General features: G+C 33.8%; 1 protein-coding gene across 1 annotated transcript in view; it reads left to right on the top strand.

The window, feature by feature from the left end:
• The window catches only part of LOC127705511 (uncharacterized), a 44457-nt gene that overhangs the window by 13379 nt on the left and 15038 nt on the right, over window positions 1-16040 (top strand). Inside the window, exons 6-8 of the mRNA XM_052209839.1 lie at window positions 7357-7463; window positions 12362-12519; window positions 13821-13956. Of these exons, the coding sequence (XP_052065799.1) occupies window positions 7357-7463; window positions 12362-12519; window positions 13821-13956 (401 nt within the window). The remainder of the gene's footprint in view (window positions 1-7356; window positions 7464-12361; window positions 12520-13820; window positions 13957-16040) is intronic.

The following is a 16040-nucleotide window of genomic DNA, read 5'->3' as shown; positions in this document are numbered from 1 at the left end:
AGATATAAGAAGATGTGGTATGAGTGCCAATGAGACAACTCTCCATCCAAGTCAAAATTTATAAAAGTAAACCATTATAGGTCAAAGTACGGTCTTCAACACAGAGCCTTGGCTCACACCGAACAGCAAGCTATAAAGGGCCCAAAAAATTACTAGTGTAAAACCATTCAAACGGGAAATTCAATGGTCTAATCTTTTTAAAAAACGAGAAACGAGAAACACTTATGAACCACATCAACAAACGACAACTACTGAACATCAGATTCCTGACTTAGGACAGGTGCAAACAAATGCAGCGGGTTTAAACGTTTTAATGGTACCAAACCTTCACCCTTTTTCCTGAAACAATAGTGTAACATCACAACATAGAAAGACACACTATAAAATTTCAAAATTAATGTTTATTTTCCAATCAAATTCCAGTATATAGTAAACAGACTGAAATAGACTACCTACCTGTTGTTTACAAACATCCAAACAAACATAGCAAGCAAGTTGATCAAAGGTTTGCTTTGCATGCTTTTATAGAAAAGCTGTAAAACAAAGAAACACTACAGCTTGTAAATATAAACAAGAGTGCACACGCTGAAATGTCTCGCCTTCTTTACTAATCATTGATATTATGTTGATAGTCCTAAATATAAAGCTTTATTACAACTGTCACATAAACTTAACATTAACCAAGTAAACTAAACATTGACCAATGAACCATGAAAATGAGGTCAAGGTCAGATGAACCATGCTAGGCAGGCATGTACAGCTAACAATTCTTCCATACAACAAATATAGTTGACCTATTGCTTATAGTTTAAGAAAAACAGACCAAAACACAAAAACTTAAGACTGAGCAATGAACCTTGAAAATGAGGTCAAGGTCAAATAAAACCTGCGTGACTGACATATAGATCATAAAATATTTCCATACACCAAATATAGTTGAACTATTGCATATAGTATTAGAAAAAAAGACCAAAACTCAAAAACTTAACTTTGACCACTGAACCATGAAAATGAGGTCAAGGTAAGATGACACCTGCCAGCTAGACATGTACACCTTACAATCATTCCATACACCAAATATAGCTGACCTATTGCATGCAGTATTAGAAAAAAAGACCAAAACTCAAAAACTTAACTTTGACCACTGAACCATGAAAATGAGGTCAAGGTCAGATGACACCTGCCAGCTAGACATGTACACCTTACAATCATTCCATACACCAAATATAGTAGACCTATTGCATACAGTATAAGAAAAACAGACCAAAACACAAAAACTTAACTATAACCACTGAACCATGAAAATGAGGTCAAGGTCAGATGACACCTGCCAGTTGGACATGTACACCTTACAGTCCTTCCATACACCGAATATACTAGACCTATTGCTTATAGTATCTGAGATATGGACTTGACCACGAAAACTTAACCTTGTTCACTGATCCATGAAATGAGGTCGAGGTCAAGTGAAAACTGTCTGACGGGCATGAGGACCTTGCAAGGTACGCACATACCAAATATAGTTATCCTATTACTTATAATAAGAGAGAATTTAACATTACAAAAAATCTGAACTTTTTTTTCAAGTAGTCACTGAACCATGAAAATGAGGTCAAGGACATTGGACATGTGACTGACGGAAACTTCGTAACATGAGGCATCCATATACAAAGTATGAAGCATCCAGGTCTTCCATCTTCTAAAATATAAAGCTTTTAAGAAGTTAGCTAACGCCGCCGCCGCCGCCGGATCGCTATCCCTATGTCGAGCTTTCTGCAACAAAAGTCGCAGGCTCGACAAAAATGAAGATGTGGTATGATTACCAATGAGACAACTCTCGACAAGAGACCAAATGACACAAAAAAAATAGGCACTGGCTACGGTTACATGGAAATGTAACAATAATATAAAAATTATTGTTACATTGGAGACTAATTGCCGGAATGCAGGGTTGGGTAAGGAACCGATTAATTACGAATGTAACAATAATATTTGGGTCTACGGTTACATTGCGTTATTGTTACATTAACGCACTGCAATGTACGATGGGAATAGTAATGAATATGTATTAAAATAAGACTTGAAAACTTTTATTTGATATTTACAATATTGCATACAATATTTTGATTTTTTGTCGAGCCTGCGACTTTTGTCGCAGAAAGCTCGACATAGGGATAGTGATCCGGCGGCGGCGGCGGCGTTAGCTAACTTCTTAAAAGCTTTATATTTTAGAGGGTGGAAGATCTGGATGCTTCATACTTTGTATATGGATGTCTCATGTTACGAAGTTTCCGTCAGTCACATGTCCAATGTCCTTGACCTCATCTTCATGGTTCAGTGACTACTTGAAAAAAAAGTTCAGATTTTTTGTAATGTTAAATTCTCTCTTATTATAAGTAATAGGATAACTATATTTGGTATGTGCGTACCTTGCAAGATCCTCATGCCCGTCAGACAGTTTTCACTTGACCTCGACCTCATTTCATGGATCAGTGAACAAGGTTAAGTTTTCGTGGTCAAGTCCATATCTCAGATACTATAAGCAATAGGTCTAGTATATTCGGTGTATGGAAGGACTGTAAGGTGTACATGTCCAACTGGCAGGTGTCATCTGACCTTGACCTCATTTTCATGGTTCAGTGGTTATAGTTAAGTTTTTGTGTTTTGGTCTGTTTTTCTTATACTGTATGCAATAGGTCTACTATATTTGGTGTATGGAATGATTGTAAGGTGTACATGTCTAGCTGGCAGGTGTCATCTGACCTTGACCTCATTTTCATGGTTCAGTGGTTATAGTTAAGTTTTTGTGTTTTGGTCTGTTTTTCTTATACTGTATGCAATAGGTCTACTATATTTGGTGTATGGAATGATTGTAAGGTGTACATGTCTAGCTGGCAGGTGTCATCTGACCTTGACCTCATTTTCATGGTTCAGTGGTCATAGTTAAGTTTTTGTGTTTTGGTCTGTTTTTCTTATACTGTATGCAATAGGTCTACTATATTTGGTGTATGGAATGATTGTAAGGTGTACATGTCTAGCTGGCAGGTGTCATCTGACCTTGACCTCATTTTCATGGTTCAGTGGTCATAGTTAAGTTTTTGTGTTTTGGTCTGTTTTTCTTATACTGTATGCAATAGGTCTACTATATTTGGTGTATGGAATGATTGTAAGGTGTACATGTCTAGCTGGCAGGTGTCATCTGACCTTGACCTCATTTTCATGGTTCAGTGGTCATAGTTAAGTTTTTGTGTTTTGGTCTGTTTTTCTTATACTGTATGCAATAGGTCTACTATATTTGGTGTATGGAATGATTGTAAGGTGTACATGTCTAGCTGGCAGGTGTCATCTGACCTTGACCTCATTTTCATGGTTCAGTGGTCAAAGTTAAGTTTTTGAGTTTTGGTCTTTTTTTCTAATACTGTATGCAATAGGTCTACTATATTTGGTGTATGGAATGATTGTAAGGTGTACATGTCTAGCTGGCAGGTGTCATCTGACCTTGACCTCATTTTCATGGTTCAGTGGTCAAAGTTAAGTTTTTGAGTTTTGGTCTTTTTTTCTAATAATGTATGCAATAGGTCTACTATATTTGGTGTATGGAATGATTGTAAGGTGTACATGTCTAGCTGGCAGGTGTCATCTGACCTTGACCTCATTTTCATGGTTCAGTGGTTATAGTTAAGTTTTTGTGTTTTGGTCTGTTTTTCTTATACTGTATGCAATAGGTCTACTATATTTGGTGTATGGAATGATTGTAAGGTGTACATGTCTAGCTGGCAGGTGTCATCTGACCTTGACCTCATTTTCATGGTTCAGTGGTCAAAGTTAAGTTTTTGAGTTTTGGTCTTTTTTTCTAATACTGTATGCAATAGGTCTACTATATTTGGTGTATGGAATGATTGTAAGGTGTACATGTCTAGCTGGCAGGTGTCATCTGACCTTGACCTCATTTTCATGGTTCAGTGGTCAAAGTTAAGTTTTTGAGTTTTGGTCTTTTTTTCTAATACTGTATGCAATAGGTCTACTATATTTGGTGTATGGAATGATTGTAAGGTGTACATGTCTAGCTGGCAGGTGTCATCTGACCTTGACCTCATTTTCATGGTTCAGTGGTTATAGTTAAGTTTTTGTGTTTTGGTCTGTTTTTCTTATACTGTATGCAATAGGTCTACTATATTTGGTGTATGGAATGATTGTAAGGTGTACATGTCTAGCTGGCAGGTGTCATCTGACCTTGACCTCATTTTCATGGTTCAGTGGTCAAAGTTAAGTTTTTGAGTTTTGGTCTTTTTTTCTAATACTATATGCAATAGTTCAACTATATTTGGTGTATGGAAATATTTTATGATCTATATGTCAGTCACACAGGTTTTATTTGACCTTGACCTCATTTTCAAGGTTCATTGCTCAGTGTTAAGTTTTTGTGTTTTGGTCTGTTTTTCTTAAACTATAAGCAATAGGTCAACTATATTTGTTGTATGGAAGAATTGTGAGCTGTACATGCCTGCCTAGCATGGTTCATCTGACCTTGACCTCATTTTCATGGTTCATTGGTCAATATTTAGTTTACTTGGTTAATGTTAAGTTTATGTGACAGTTGTAATAAAGCTTTATATTTAGGACTATCAACATAATATCAATGATTAGTAAAGAAGGCGAGACATTTCAGTGTGTGCACTCTTGTTATTTACAATGACAGTTTCTACAAATCCAGTATGTTGTGTTTGGAGCATGTTTTAGTCCGACGCATTTTCGGTGAAACCACTCTAAGCAGCCATCACAAACCAGTGATACGGCAATGTGCACGCTCTATATTGCATACCATACAATTTCATTCTGCATTTTCCCTTTATGAAGTTTAAGAAACTTTCAATGTCTGAATGCCATGCTTCAGGTGTAAAATATTTTGTTACTCTTGCGATGTTTACATTTTCGTCCAATATTTTTTGGGAAGCATGTTAGGTTGTTTAAATACAAGTCAATTGTGAAAGCAATTAATGTTGACATTTGCCGACAGATTGAAATTGGTGGAAACAGTGTTTTCATTTTCAGAGTCCAGATATTTTGTGATCTTATCAATCGTGACAGTACATGCTCTATTGAACAGTTCATTAAGTATTCATCAATAGTGATATTAAACTAAACTGTAGTAGTCATGATTTTTAACAACACCAAAACAATCAATACTTATTCGCTGAATAATATTTTTTTATTAATATTACAGAGCTCCAGATAAGCTGCGTATTTGCGTGATCACGCAATACAAATAATTAAAAACCCAATGCAATTGCCCATTGCAGGGTTCAATAACCCAATTAATTCAAAGGAAAACCCAATTATATGCCAAAACCATGAGTTCTTAACGCTTTTATTCGCTATCGTTTGCGTTTTTTACCCTTATCTGATTACAGTCGTCGCGTAAATCTATTTTTATAATATTTATAATTGGAAATGTCCTTTCGTTCTTAAAATAGAGCCCTGCATCAAGTAGCTGTAATGGGTCCCTGTTGGAATTTTCCGTTGCTCAAAAGGTACACGTGTTTATGAAAACATTTCGATCTTCTCGAAGTTTATCCAATTAGCGTGTGACATGCTGTCATATTTTTTCGAATTGCTCGGGATTTGTAATAACTTACATGAATTAAAACGAAAGTAAATGTCCGATAAAAATATTGAATAGAAGCATGTTTTCGGCTTCTTTTTGATAGCTGAGGGAAAGTTATGATGATAACAAGACTCAGCTAGTGACTTTAGGAAGCGTCCATTGAACGCACGGGCGTGTTTGCGTACCTTAACGAGAACATTGCTATAGAACGATAAACACGGGGTTTTGTCAAAAACGAAATCAGTTGGAAAAATTGAAAGGCTAAATCAATTATGACATGATATGTAGTTGGAAAGCATCGGAAACCAAAAGTTCTGATAAGGGACAACTTAACCCAGATTTATGTAAATTGAATTAAACAAAAACAGTTTATATATTATTTTTTTTCATTTTAGTTTATGAATGAATACACATATCCGTTTTTTACGTCAAATTATGCAGCTTGACACTTTCTTTGTTTTGATCTAATTGTTCTGGATGCTTAAGATAGTTGTCTTATTGGCAAGTGCAGTATAACATTGTCATTTATTTACTTGATGTTGCAGAATTATTTGTAAATTTAAGTTGAATGTGGTCTCCATCATTAAACCACCCTATAAATCTCAAGGTTTTGGGGTATATCTTAAATCTGGGAACAACTTTTTATTTTTATTAAAAAGTAGATCTGGCAAATAGGTGAAAGGACTGGCAAAACTTTCTTACAGCACCTAAATTTCACATATATTACATAAAAATCTAAACACTTAGCCACACCTACCCCAACTATAAACTGTAGGGTGATCATATGGGATCTAGAAAGGCAATTAGTTACTGTCCAACTAGTGACACCAGCTGCAGTTTACATAAGTTTTGAGAAAATACAAAACTGACAGAACGTTTAAAACGGGACACAAATTAAACGTACAATTGCTCGTCAGTGAATAAACCAAATAAAACAGCTAAGCACATATACAAAGAAAGAAACACATTTAAGATGGAAACACATCTGGGGTTGATATAATGTGATGATAACATGCCTAAATTTTCAATATTGTGTTGATGAAAAAACCCAATACATTAAGGAGCTTGATGGTGAAAAACCCAATTTGATATTTGCTTGAGGGGTGAATTGGAATTGATAATGCAATTAAAAAACTTTATCACCCAATTACATAAAAAAATGGTGGGTAAAAACCCCAATTTGTGAATTCTTATCTGGAGCTCTGAATATTATCTATTACATATCGAAGAATTAAGCAACATAACTATAAAAGGTTTAAGTTTAATAAATCTATCATACATTGCAGTCTTTAATGTAACAATAACGCAATGTAACCGTAGACCCAAATATTATTGTTACATTCGTAATTAACGATTCCTTACCAAACCCTGCATTCCGGCAATTAGTCTTCAATGTAACAATAATTTTTATATTATTGTTACATTTCCATGTAACCGTAGCCAGTGCCAAAAAAATAACTATAGGTCACTACGGCTTTCAACAATGAGCAAAGCCCATACCACATAGTCAGATGTGTAGATTTTGTCTTTTTATTATACAAAAAAAAAATATTAAGCACTTGATTATAATAAAAAAAAAAATAATATACATTGATATATATATGGCTTAATTTGAGTTTGGAAAAGTGGAAGGTGGGAATTCACAAAAACTGAGCATGCTGAATAAACCATAGTCTTATCTTAGTTTGATGCTCTAATGATTTATATATAATTAACTGTCATATGGGAATATCTTTGTTTTTTCTCAATAGCTGTTGACACTTTAGAAGAAATTACATTACCAGAGAAAAGAAAAACAGAAGATGTGAAAGTAGACGGAGAGAAAGGCAAACAGGAAGAGGAAGAAGACTGGTGTCAGGTGAGAACTGCTTCCCTGTTTAAACGTAACAGTTATTTATTAATTTTTGTGTTTCAATGTTTGTTAATGTCCAGAGGCAAATATTTCGTAAATGTTCAGGACATGAATAAATTAATCAATAAATCAATTAGGTAGGTCCTACATACTCCTTTAAAAATAACTGGGATATTAGGATTGTAACTAGAAAAGGTATATTTTGGGTTGTGACAGAACAGCTACAGCTACACACACCTTAAAGAACACTTTCTAAACGTGGGTCATAATTCAACTGAAATAGGTGTCATCTGTTCTAGCAGACTTTATATTTTCATATTACATGAAATCAATTGGAAGAATGGATTGCAAAACTATTTATTTAGGTTACCAGCTGTCCCATGATTTGATTGGTTAGGAATATTGTTACTTTTTCAATATTTAATAAATCAAGGTAATCGTGATTTCATGGTTCACCTAGAAAACCAGAATATTCAATTTCTTTGTTGTTACACACTCAGGTGCAGGTGCTGTGATATTCTCACAGCTGTAGAGTGATAGAATTTGTTTTCTTATTTATCATGTTTATATTTCATTTGACTTTATAGCAAGACTTGAGAAATGGGTGAGTTTTGAGTGTCACTTGTTTTGCTGTGTAGATTTATAGCTAATTAATAAACATGGATCATCTTTCAATCATAGAGATGTAAACATATTTATTGGGCTTTTTTATCATGCTTTTATACATAACTGCCAACTTTTACAATTAAGGTGTGCACTACACGATTTTGACTTGTCCAAATTGCCAGATTGTTAATAAAGCTTTAAAACTAGATTTTGGGGAAATCTATACGAAAGAAATTTGGTTTCTGATTTTAAACTTTTCTCAAGGAAGACAAACGGGATCAGCCAAACAAAATTGGTGTTTCTTGTGATTATGTTAATAAGCCAATCAAAATGAGTCTTTCTCGTTATTATGGGGTATTACAAACATGCTAAAATTTAAACTTTTGAGTCATATTTCTTGGTCTATATTACAAAGTTGTAAAAAAAACGTAATCAGTGTGGCTGAATTTTAATCTGCAAAAAGGTTCTAGAAAAGAGTGGTTGATTGACAAATTCAACGATAGGCATCTCAGGGCTATTCCATTAAAATGTGTGTGGGAGTGTAGGAAGGGAAGTTTAATTATTGAATGTGGGTCATGGGTCTTTTTTCAGTATGCATCTAATAATATTATGCAAAATTACCTAAAAAATGGTTCTTGGTTGTAGGGATATTTTGAAAGTCCCTTCCTACCCTCCCACATACATTTTAATGGAATAGCCCTCACATGATCATCATATTGCATGCCTTTTGTAAAACTAAAAATAAGATATGGTATGATTGCCAATGACACAACTCTCCACCAGAGACCAAATGACATAGAAGTTAATAACTATAGGTCACTGTACAGCCTTCAACAATGAGCAAAACCCATACCCAAAGTCTGCAATAAACTGAGCAACTCCAGATGGTCAAGCAAGCATAAACAATTAATACAAACGAACTGTTCACAAGGCTTTTTCTTTTATGTGAGCATATTGAGTTGAATTAGATTATTAAGATATGAATCAAGTTTAAAACAAGTTGATTAAGTGTGCATTGGTTCGATATGAGTAACAGTGCTACCACGAATGTATCAAACAGGGTATGGACATAACACTTTGTAACAGATCTAAATAAAAGTAAAAAAGGTCTTATAAGCTCATCATCAGTATAAATTATCAAAGAAAAGAAAAAAAGATATGACACTATTTGTAGGGTACAAAAACACAGCAAAAAATTTTAATCTTAAAAAATTCCCACACTGAAAACCCCTATGGTGATTTTAAAAAGTTGGCAGGTATGTTTGGTACCACAAGGTATATTTTGAATAAAACTCCCTATTCATTTCAGAATTATTTCTACTGCCAAAATTCCAGCTTTTACAATTCAATTATGATAATTGTGTTGAGTTTGAATACTTGGCAATGCTTATTATACGACCGCAAAAAAAATTTTGGGATCGTTTAATGGTATGATGTTGTCGTCTTCTGCGTCGTCGTCCGAAGACACATTGGTTTCTGGACAATAACTTTAGTTAAAGTGATTGGATCTCTATGAAATTTTTTAAGAAGGTTCAATACCACAAAAGGAAGGTTTGGATTGATTTTGGGGATGATGGTCCCAACCGTTTAGGAATTAGGGCCCAAAAGGGGCCCAAAACAAGCATTTTTCTAGTTTCAGGATAATAACTTGTGTATAAGTATTTCAATTGCTCTGAAATTGTACCACAATGTTTAATACCACAAGTAGAAGGTTGGGATTCATTTTAGGGGTTATGGGGCCAACAGTTTAGGAATTAAGGGCCAAAAAGGGGCCAAAAACAAGAATTTTTCTAGTTTCCAGATAATAACTTGTGTGTAAGTGTATGGATCTCTCTGACATTGTACCACAAGGTTCCATATAAAAAAGGGAAGGCTGTGATTGAGTTTGGGGTTAATTGCCCCAGACATGTAGGAATTAGTGTCAAAAAAAGGGCCAAAAACAAGCATTTTTCTAGTTTCCAGACAATAACTTGTGTTTAAGTGTATGGATCTCTCTGAAATTGTACTACAATGTTCCATACTACAAAGGAAAGGCTGGGATAGAGTTATAGGGTTATTGCTCCAAGGGGGTTTTAAAAAGTGGGGGGGGGGGGGGGGGGATTTTTTTTCCAATTTTTAAGGGATTCATATTTTTTTTCAAAATTTTTCAAATTTCTAATTTTTGAAAAGTTTCAAGAAGAAATCTTCAATTGCACAGTATTGCACAATAGATTTGTAAGATCTTTGACCACATTTATTTTGTGTCAGAAACTTATATTATGTAAAAATTTGATCACAATCCAAATTGAGACAGTATCAAGCTTGAATATTGTGTCCAAATTTGCCCAAACTGTTCAGGGTTGGACCTCTGCGGTCGTATCAGGTTGCGCTCAGCAAAGCATTTTATATTTTATGGAATAAAAGTAAAAAACTGCAATTTTACCTTGTAAGATTGTCATGTTTCCCTTTTTTTTTTTCTTCACAAAATCGAAACGAGAAATGAAGACATTTATAAGGGAGATAACACCATCTCATTTCTACATTTTTGCACCCTTTATGCATTCTATCCTATCTGCTTGCTGTTGTAGAGAATATTGTGTACCCAAGTAAATTTGCTTTCTTAATTATCTAATATAAATATTGATTTTATTTATTTATACTATTATTTTATTTTATTAATACATAGATCATTCTGTACAATTCCAAGATTAGACTTTTGAAATTTTCATATGACACTGTACATCGCACTATGTTTTATGTCTCTTTTTGTAGCATCTGTATAGTTTGTTTGCTGTGATAACACTTTGGTTAATCCTCATTTTCTCATTGACAAAAATTGAGAAGTGAAAAAATGGACAAGCTGTAATGTGTATACAGTAAACAATTATATATAGAGATTTATGGCTGTTGCATGCATTATCAGTTATAATGTCTTGAGCTAATCCCAGACAAACAAAGTTAATCTGTCCGGGAAACTTATAAAAGACTTGTAATACCAAAACATTTTTACTTTCTGTTAACCTGTGAATCAGCGAATATTTTGATATTTTTTTTTTTATCTCTGTTTGATTAATCTACCAGAGTTTAAATGAAGTGGATATAGAAATTTATTGGCCACTGTACAGCCTTTCAACAATGAGAAAAACCCAAACTGTATAGTGGCCAATAAAAGGCCCTGACAATAAAAAAGTGTGAGTTAATTCAAACTAGAAAACTAACAGCCCAATTTATAACAAAACCATAAACGAAATACATACATGAAAGACATGAACCAATGACAATCACTAAACTTCAGGTTCCTAAATTAGGACAGGCACATATAGAATGTTGCAGGGTTGAACTTGTTTGTTAAAACACTCAATCCTCTACACAATCTTGGACAGCGGTGTAACAGCTTAAAATAAGAACAAACTGAAAGTCATTTGCAAATGGCTTAATCTAAAGGGTATGTATGAGGCACAAAAACAACTAACATAAAAGACACAACCAGCAATATAAGAGTACTCACAGTTCCTGAAAGCTAGTTCAAAGCCAATTGCAACTGATAAATAAATCTTATTCTCCCAGACTTAGGTATCAATCGTCCACATCTAACGGATTTAGTGTAAAGACTTCATAAACAGTCTAAGAAACACATTACATTGTGCAATGCCAAAATATAAGTTAATAGTATTGACAGGATGAAGGATAATAAGAACTGTTCCTAAAAAGCAACAAAAATCAATGTTAGTACCGACAAGAACAATATTTAAGATTTTACTACTATGTTAAAACTGATAACCTTTAAGAATAAGTTTAGTCAGAGAATCAGTAAGTAAGAAAATGAAAGGATATGGAGTAAATGTACATTGGACAAAATCGCACACAATACATAGAAAACATAGAAAATTATCAATGAACAGGGCTTTTATTCCTGTTCTTCATCTTGACAGTTGATGTAGGGTCTTCAACAATAAATGAATCATTCATACCCTACAACAAGGTCAAGACGGCCCCTAGCGTCGACTTAAGCGGTACTATTGATAAAAATAAACCACAGTTCACCTTCTTGCTCCCCACCCGCCTCAGAGTGCCAACTTGTTCGATAACAAGGATCATATCTGAAATAAAAGACACAAAGAAAATTTTTTACTGAAAACTTGCAAATGTATCTCTGTAAATTAGTAAACAACGAAAAACTGTATATAAATATAAAAATAAGGAGTTGTGATATGATTGCCAATGAGGCAACTATCCACCAGAGTATGATGATAAGATACAAAGACTAGAAAAATCCTTAAATCTCTTTATAATATTTTAAACACATTTGAATTTTTTAGGTGACCAAAAAGAAAAGAAAAGAAACAAAACCATCAGATATTAAGAAACCAGCAGCAAGTAGGATACGACACAAATCTGCAGCAGAAAAGACAACCAAAAGTAACAACTTTGACAGACTAGTTCAGATGTTAATGGAAGTCTATACAGGTCTTACAAGGTATTGTAAAATGGACATGATTGAAAACTTTGGCAAAACAGAATGTGTGCATCTTGTGGTTCTAACTGTGTTTTGCATTTCCTGCAAATTTGAATGCACAGTTTGTTAAAGACCTAAAAATAATATGGGTATTCTAACTTATACAAAATGGCAAATAACTAAATGTTTGGGGGGTGCGGGGCAGAAGGCACATTTTATTTTATCCCAGCAATGCTTAAAATTTTGGTTGATTATTTCCTATAATTGTTCAGGCTATCTTTCTTATATAATCACCACTTATCAATTTTTTCTAAAATAAGAGTCTTTTTCTCTGTCAAACAACTTTTACACAATAGCTCTTTACAGTATGTCAAAATATCGCCAAAAATATAACACTTGTGAATGAATTAAAGATCAGACTATCAATATCTGCCTTGGACTAACTTTTCTTTGCTTGAATGTAAGTTTTTGTTAAGAGCAGTTGCTATCTTATCAGACCTTTCAAAACAGAATGTGAAGATACAGCTCGTGTAGAATTGTCATCCTGAACATGCATGAAATATTTGCCACTGGACATTAAGCAACTTACAATCAATCAATCAATCAAATCATGTAGATTTTGTCATTTTCTCCTGTCCACTCAAATTAGAATTCAGGTTTTGTACAGATATTGAATTCAAAAGCTGAACATCTTTTTTCAAAGTATTTTTCAAAGTACTTTTAATAGTCATATTTTATGATGAGATGTCCATATATAAATAGAATTCTGAGATAATTTGTTTCAATGTGGATGTTGAAAATTTGTGACATTTGTATCGAGACATTTTTGTATGGATCTGCCTAGTGTTTTACAGTGGGGAATTCAACAAAACAAATGATTTTAAGAAATTTCCACTCAAAAAATTTTGGCTGCACTTTTCTATTTTGACCTGGTGAAAATCTATGATAAGGTGACATAACCCTTAAGTTGATATTTTATGTAGACAGTGTGTTGATCCCAGCACTGCATAGATTTCTGACATAATCACATGACTTGGGTGTTTCAAATTGGATCACACCCAGAAAAATTGGAACCAAACTATAATATAGGCATATAATAGATAATCTAGAAGTTTTGTCCACTCTATACACACTACCACCATGGAAGGATGTAAATGACCAAATCCATATTTATATATAAAGATAAATACAAAAATTTCTCATGTCATATGAAGACCAAAACAAAATTTTTCAGAACAAAGAATATTAAAAAGACAACCATTTTAGAACAGAAATATATGAGATCTTAAATCTATGTGTGTATGTGTATTTGTTGATTACAGGCCACAAGTGATGGATGTTATTCAAGAGGTACGATTGGTCAGAGGTGGACTAAGTGGTCTGACTGTTAAAGAAATCATGGAGATTGCCAGAACTGTTATAATTAGAAAATATGAACACAAAATGACAAATAATCAGGTTTGTAGTAGTAACAATGAACTAAGGATATGGATTAAAGGAGATATGATATACAGTGAAACCTGTTTTAAGAGACCACTTAAGGGAGAGCAAAAATTAGTCTCATAAGACAGGTGTTTTTTGTCTCGCCTGCCACGAAAGTTATGGAAAGCGAGACATAGGGCTTGCTTTTCTGGCGACAGCTGCGGCAACAGTTGTGGCGGTGGCGTCAACAATTGTTAAGTTTTCTGCTTAAGTTAGTTTGATAGGAACTACTTGTAATAGATCATTGATATTTAAATTACTATTAGTACACATCAGTTTGATGACTATTTTGATGCCCTGCCCACAAGATCATGGTCCATCAACTTTGAATTAATAAGCAATGTTGCTGTCCATCAGATTGTCATTTTCTGAATTTTATGCAGACAGGAGAGACATATCTCTGTGTCAACAGTTTATTTAATACAGGTACAATTTATATGGAATACACTACAGAGGGACCTAAAATGAATGGTCTTATAACACAGGGTTTTGTTTAATACAGGTGATCTCTTAAGCAGGTTTGACTATACATCAATTTAACAGCAACCAAATGGCACAAATAAATATCTATAAACCTACAATTTGCCTCCAACAGTAGACTAAAACAATAGGACGAGCCTGTTAAAACCCGCTGCATTTGTATGCACCTGTCCTAAGTCAGGAGCCTGTTGTTCAGTGGTTGTCGTTTGTTGATGTGGTTCATAAGTGTTTCTCGCTATTTATAAAGATAAGACCATTGGTTTTCCTGTTTGAATTGTTTTACACTTGTCATTTTTGGGCCCTTTATAGCTTGCTGTTCATTGTGAGCCGAGGCCGTACTTTGACCTGTAATTGTTTACTTTTTACACATTGTGACTTGGATGGAGAGTTGTCTCATTGGCACTCATACCACATCTTCTTATCTATAAGCACTAAATTTCAATACATGGATCCTGAAAAATTGAAAGCTAGAAATTGTGGTAAAGATTATTGTGTTTCTTTTGATTTTAATCTTTGCAGCATTAATTTAGATAAAAATGAGGTTGTATAAAAATATTTTTGGCTCTCTGATACCGCAACTTCAGGAACAAATTGGCTGCTTGTCAAGAATAAATACAAAAATTTGTATTTGAATATACGTATTGTAAATTCTTATAAGTTAAAAAAAAAAGATGCATAAGATACCAAAAGGACAACAACAAAATCATGAAGGAAAGAAAAACTGACCATGCCATAGAAAAAAGACAAATTTCATTCTAAAAAACGCTACATTAAGCACTGAGCTATCAGCATAAAACTCGGGTGATCTATGGTGATCTAGAAGGGTAAGCAAGATCCTACTTACAAATTATATGTCTAATAAAATTCTGAATGTTTATGAAATAATGTCTTCAATTTTGCTTTCTTTTTCTTTTTGTCGAGCCTTCGACTTTTGTCGAAAAAGCGAGACATAGCGATCCTACATTCCGTCGGCGTCGTCGTCGTCGTCGTTGTCGTCGGCGGCGTCCACAAATATTCACTCTGTGGTTAAAGTTTTTGAAATTTTAATAACTTTCTTAAACTATCCTGGATTTCTACCAAACTTGGACAGAAGCTTGTTTATGATCATAAGATAGTATCCAGAAGTAAATTTTGTAAAAATAAAATTCCGTTTTTTCCGTATTTTACTTATAAATGGACTTAGTTTTTCTGCAGAGAAATATTACATTCACTCTGTGGTTAAAGTTTTTAAAATTTTAATAACTTTCTTAAACTATCCTGGGTTTGTACCAAACTTGGACAGAAGCTTGTTTATGATCATAAGATAGTATCTAGAAGTAAATTTTGTAAAAATATAAATCCATTTTTTCCTTATTTTACTTTTAAATGGACTTAGATTTTCTGCCAGGAAACAACACATTCACTCTGTGGTTAAAGTTTTTAAAATTTTAATAACTTTCTTACACTATTTTGGATTTGTACCAAACTTGGACAGAAGCTTGTTTTTGATCAAATGCTAGTATCTAGAAGGAAATTTAAAAAAAAATAAATCCATTTTTTCCGTATTTTACTTTTAAATGGACTTAGATTTTCTGCCAGGA

This window comes from Mytilus californianus, unplaced genomic scaffold (genome assembly GCF_021869535.1).
Source record: "Mytilus californianus isolate M0D057914Y unplaced genomic scaffold, xbMytCali1.0.p SCAF_6, whole genome shotgun sequence".
In the NCBI taxonomy this organism is placed as follows: Eukaryota; Metazoa; Mollusca; class Bivalvia; order Mytilida; family Mytilidae; genus Mytilus; species Mytilus californianus.
The sequence above is the reverse complement of the archived record's forward strand: the minus strand, read 5'-3'. Positions and strand labels throughout refer to the sequence as shown.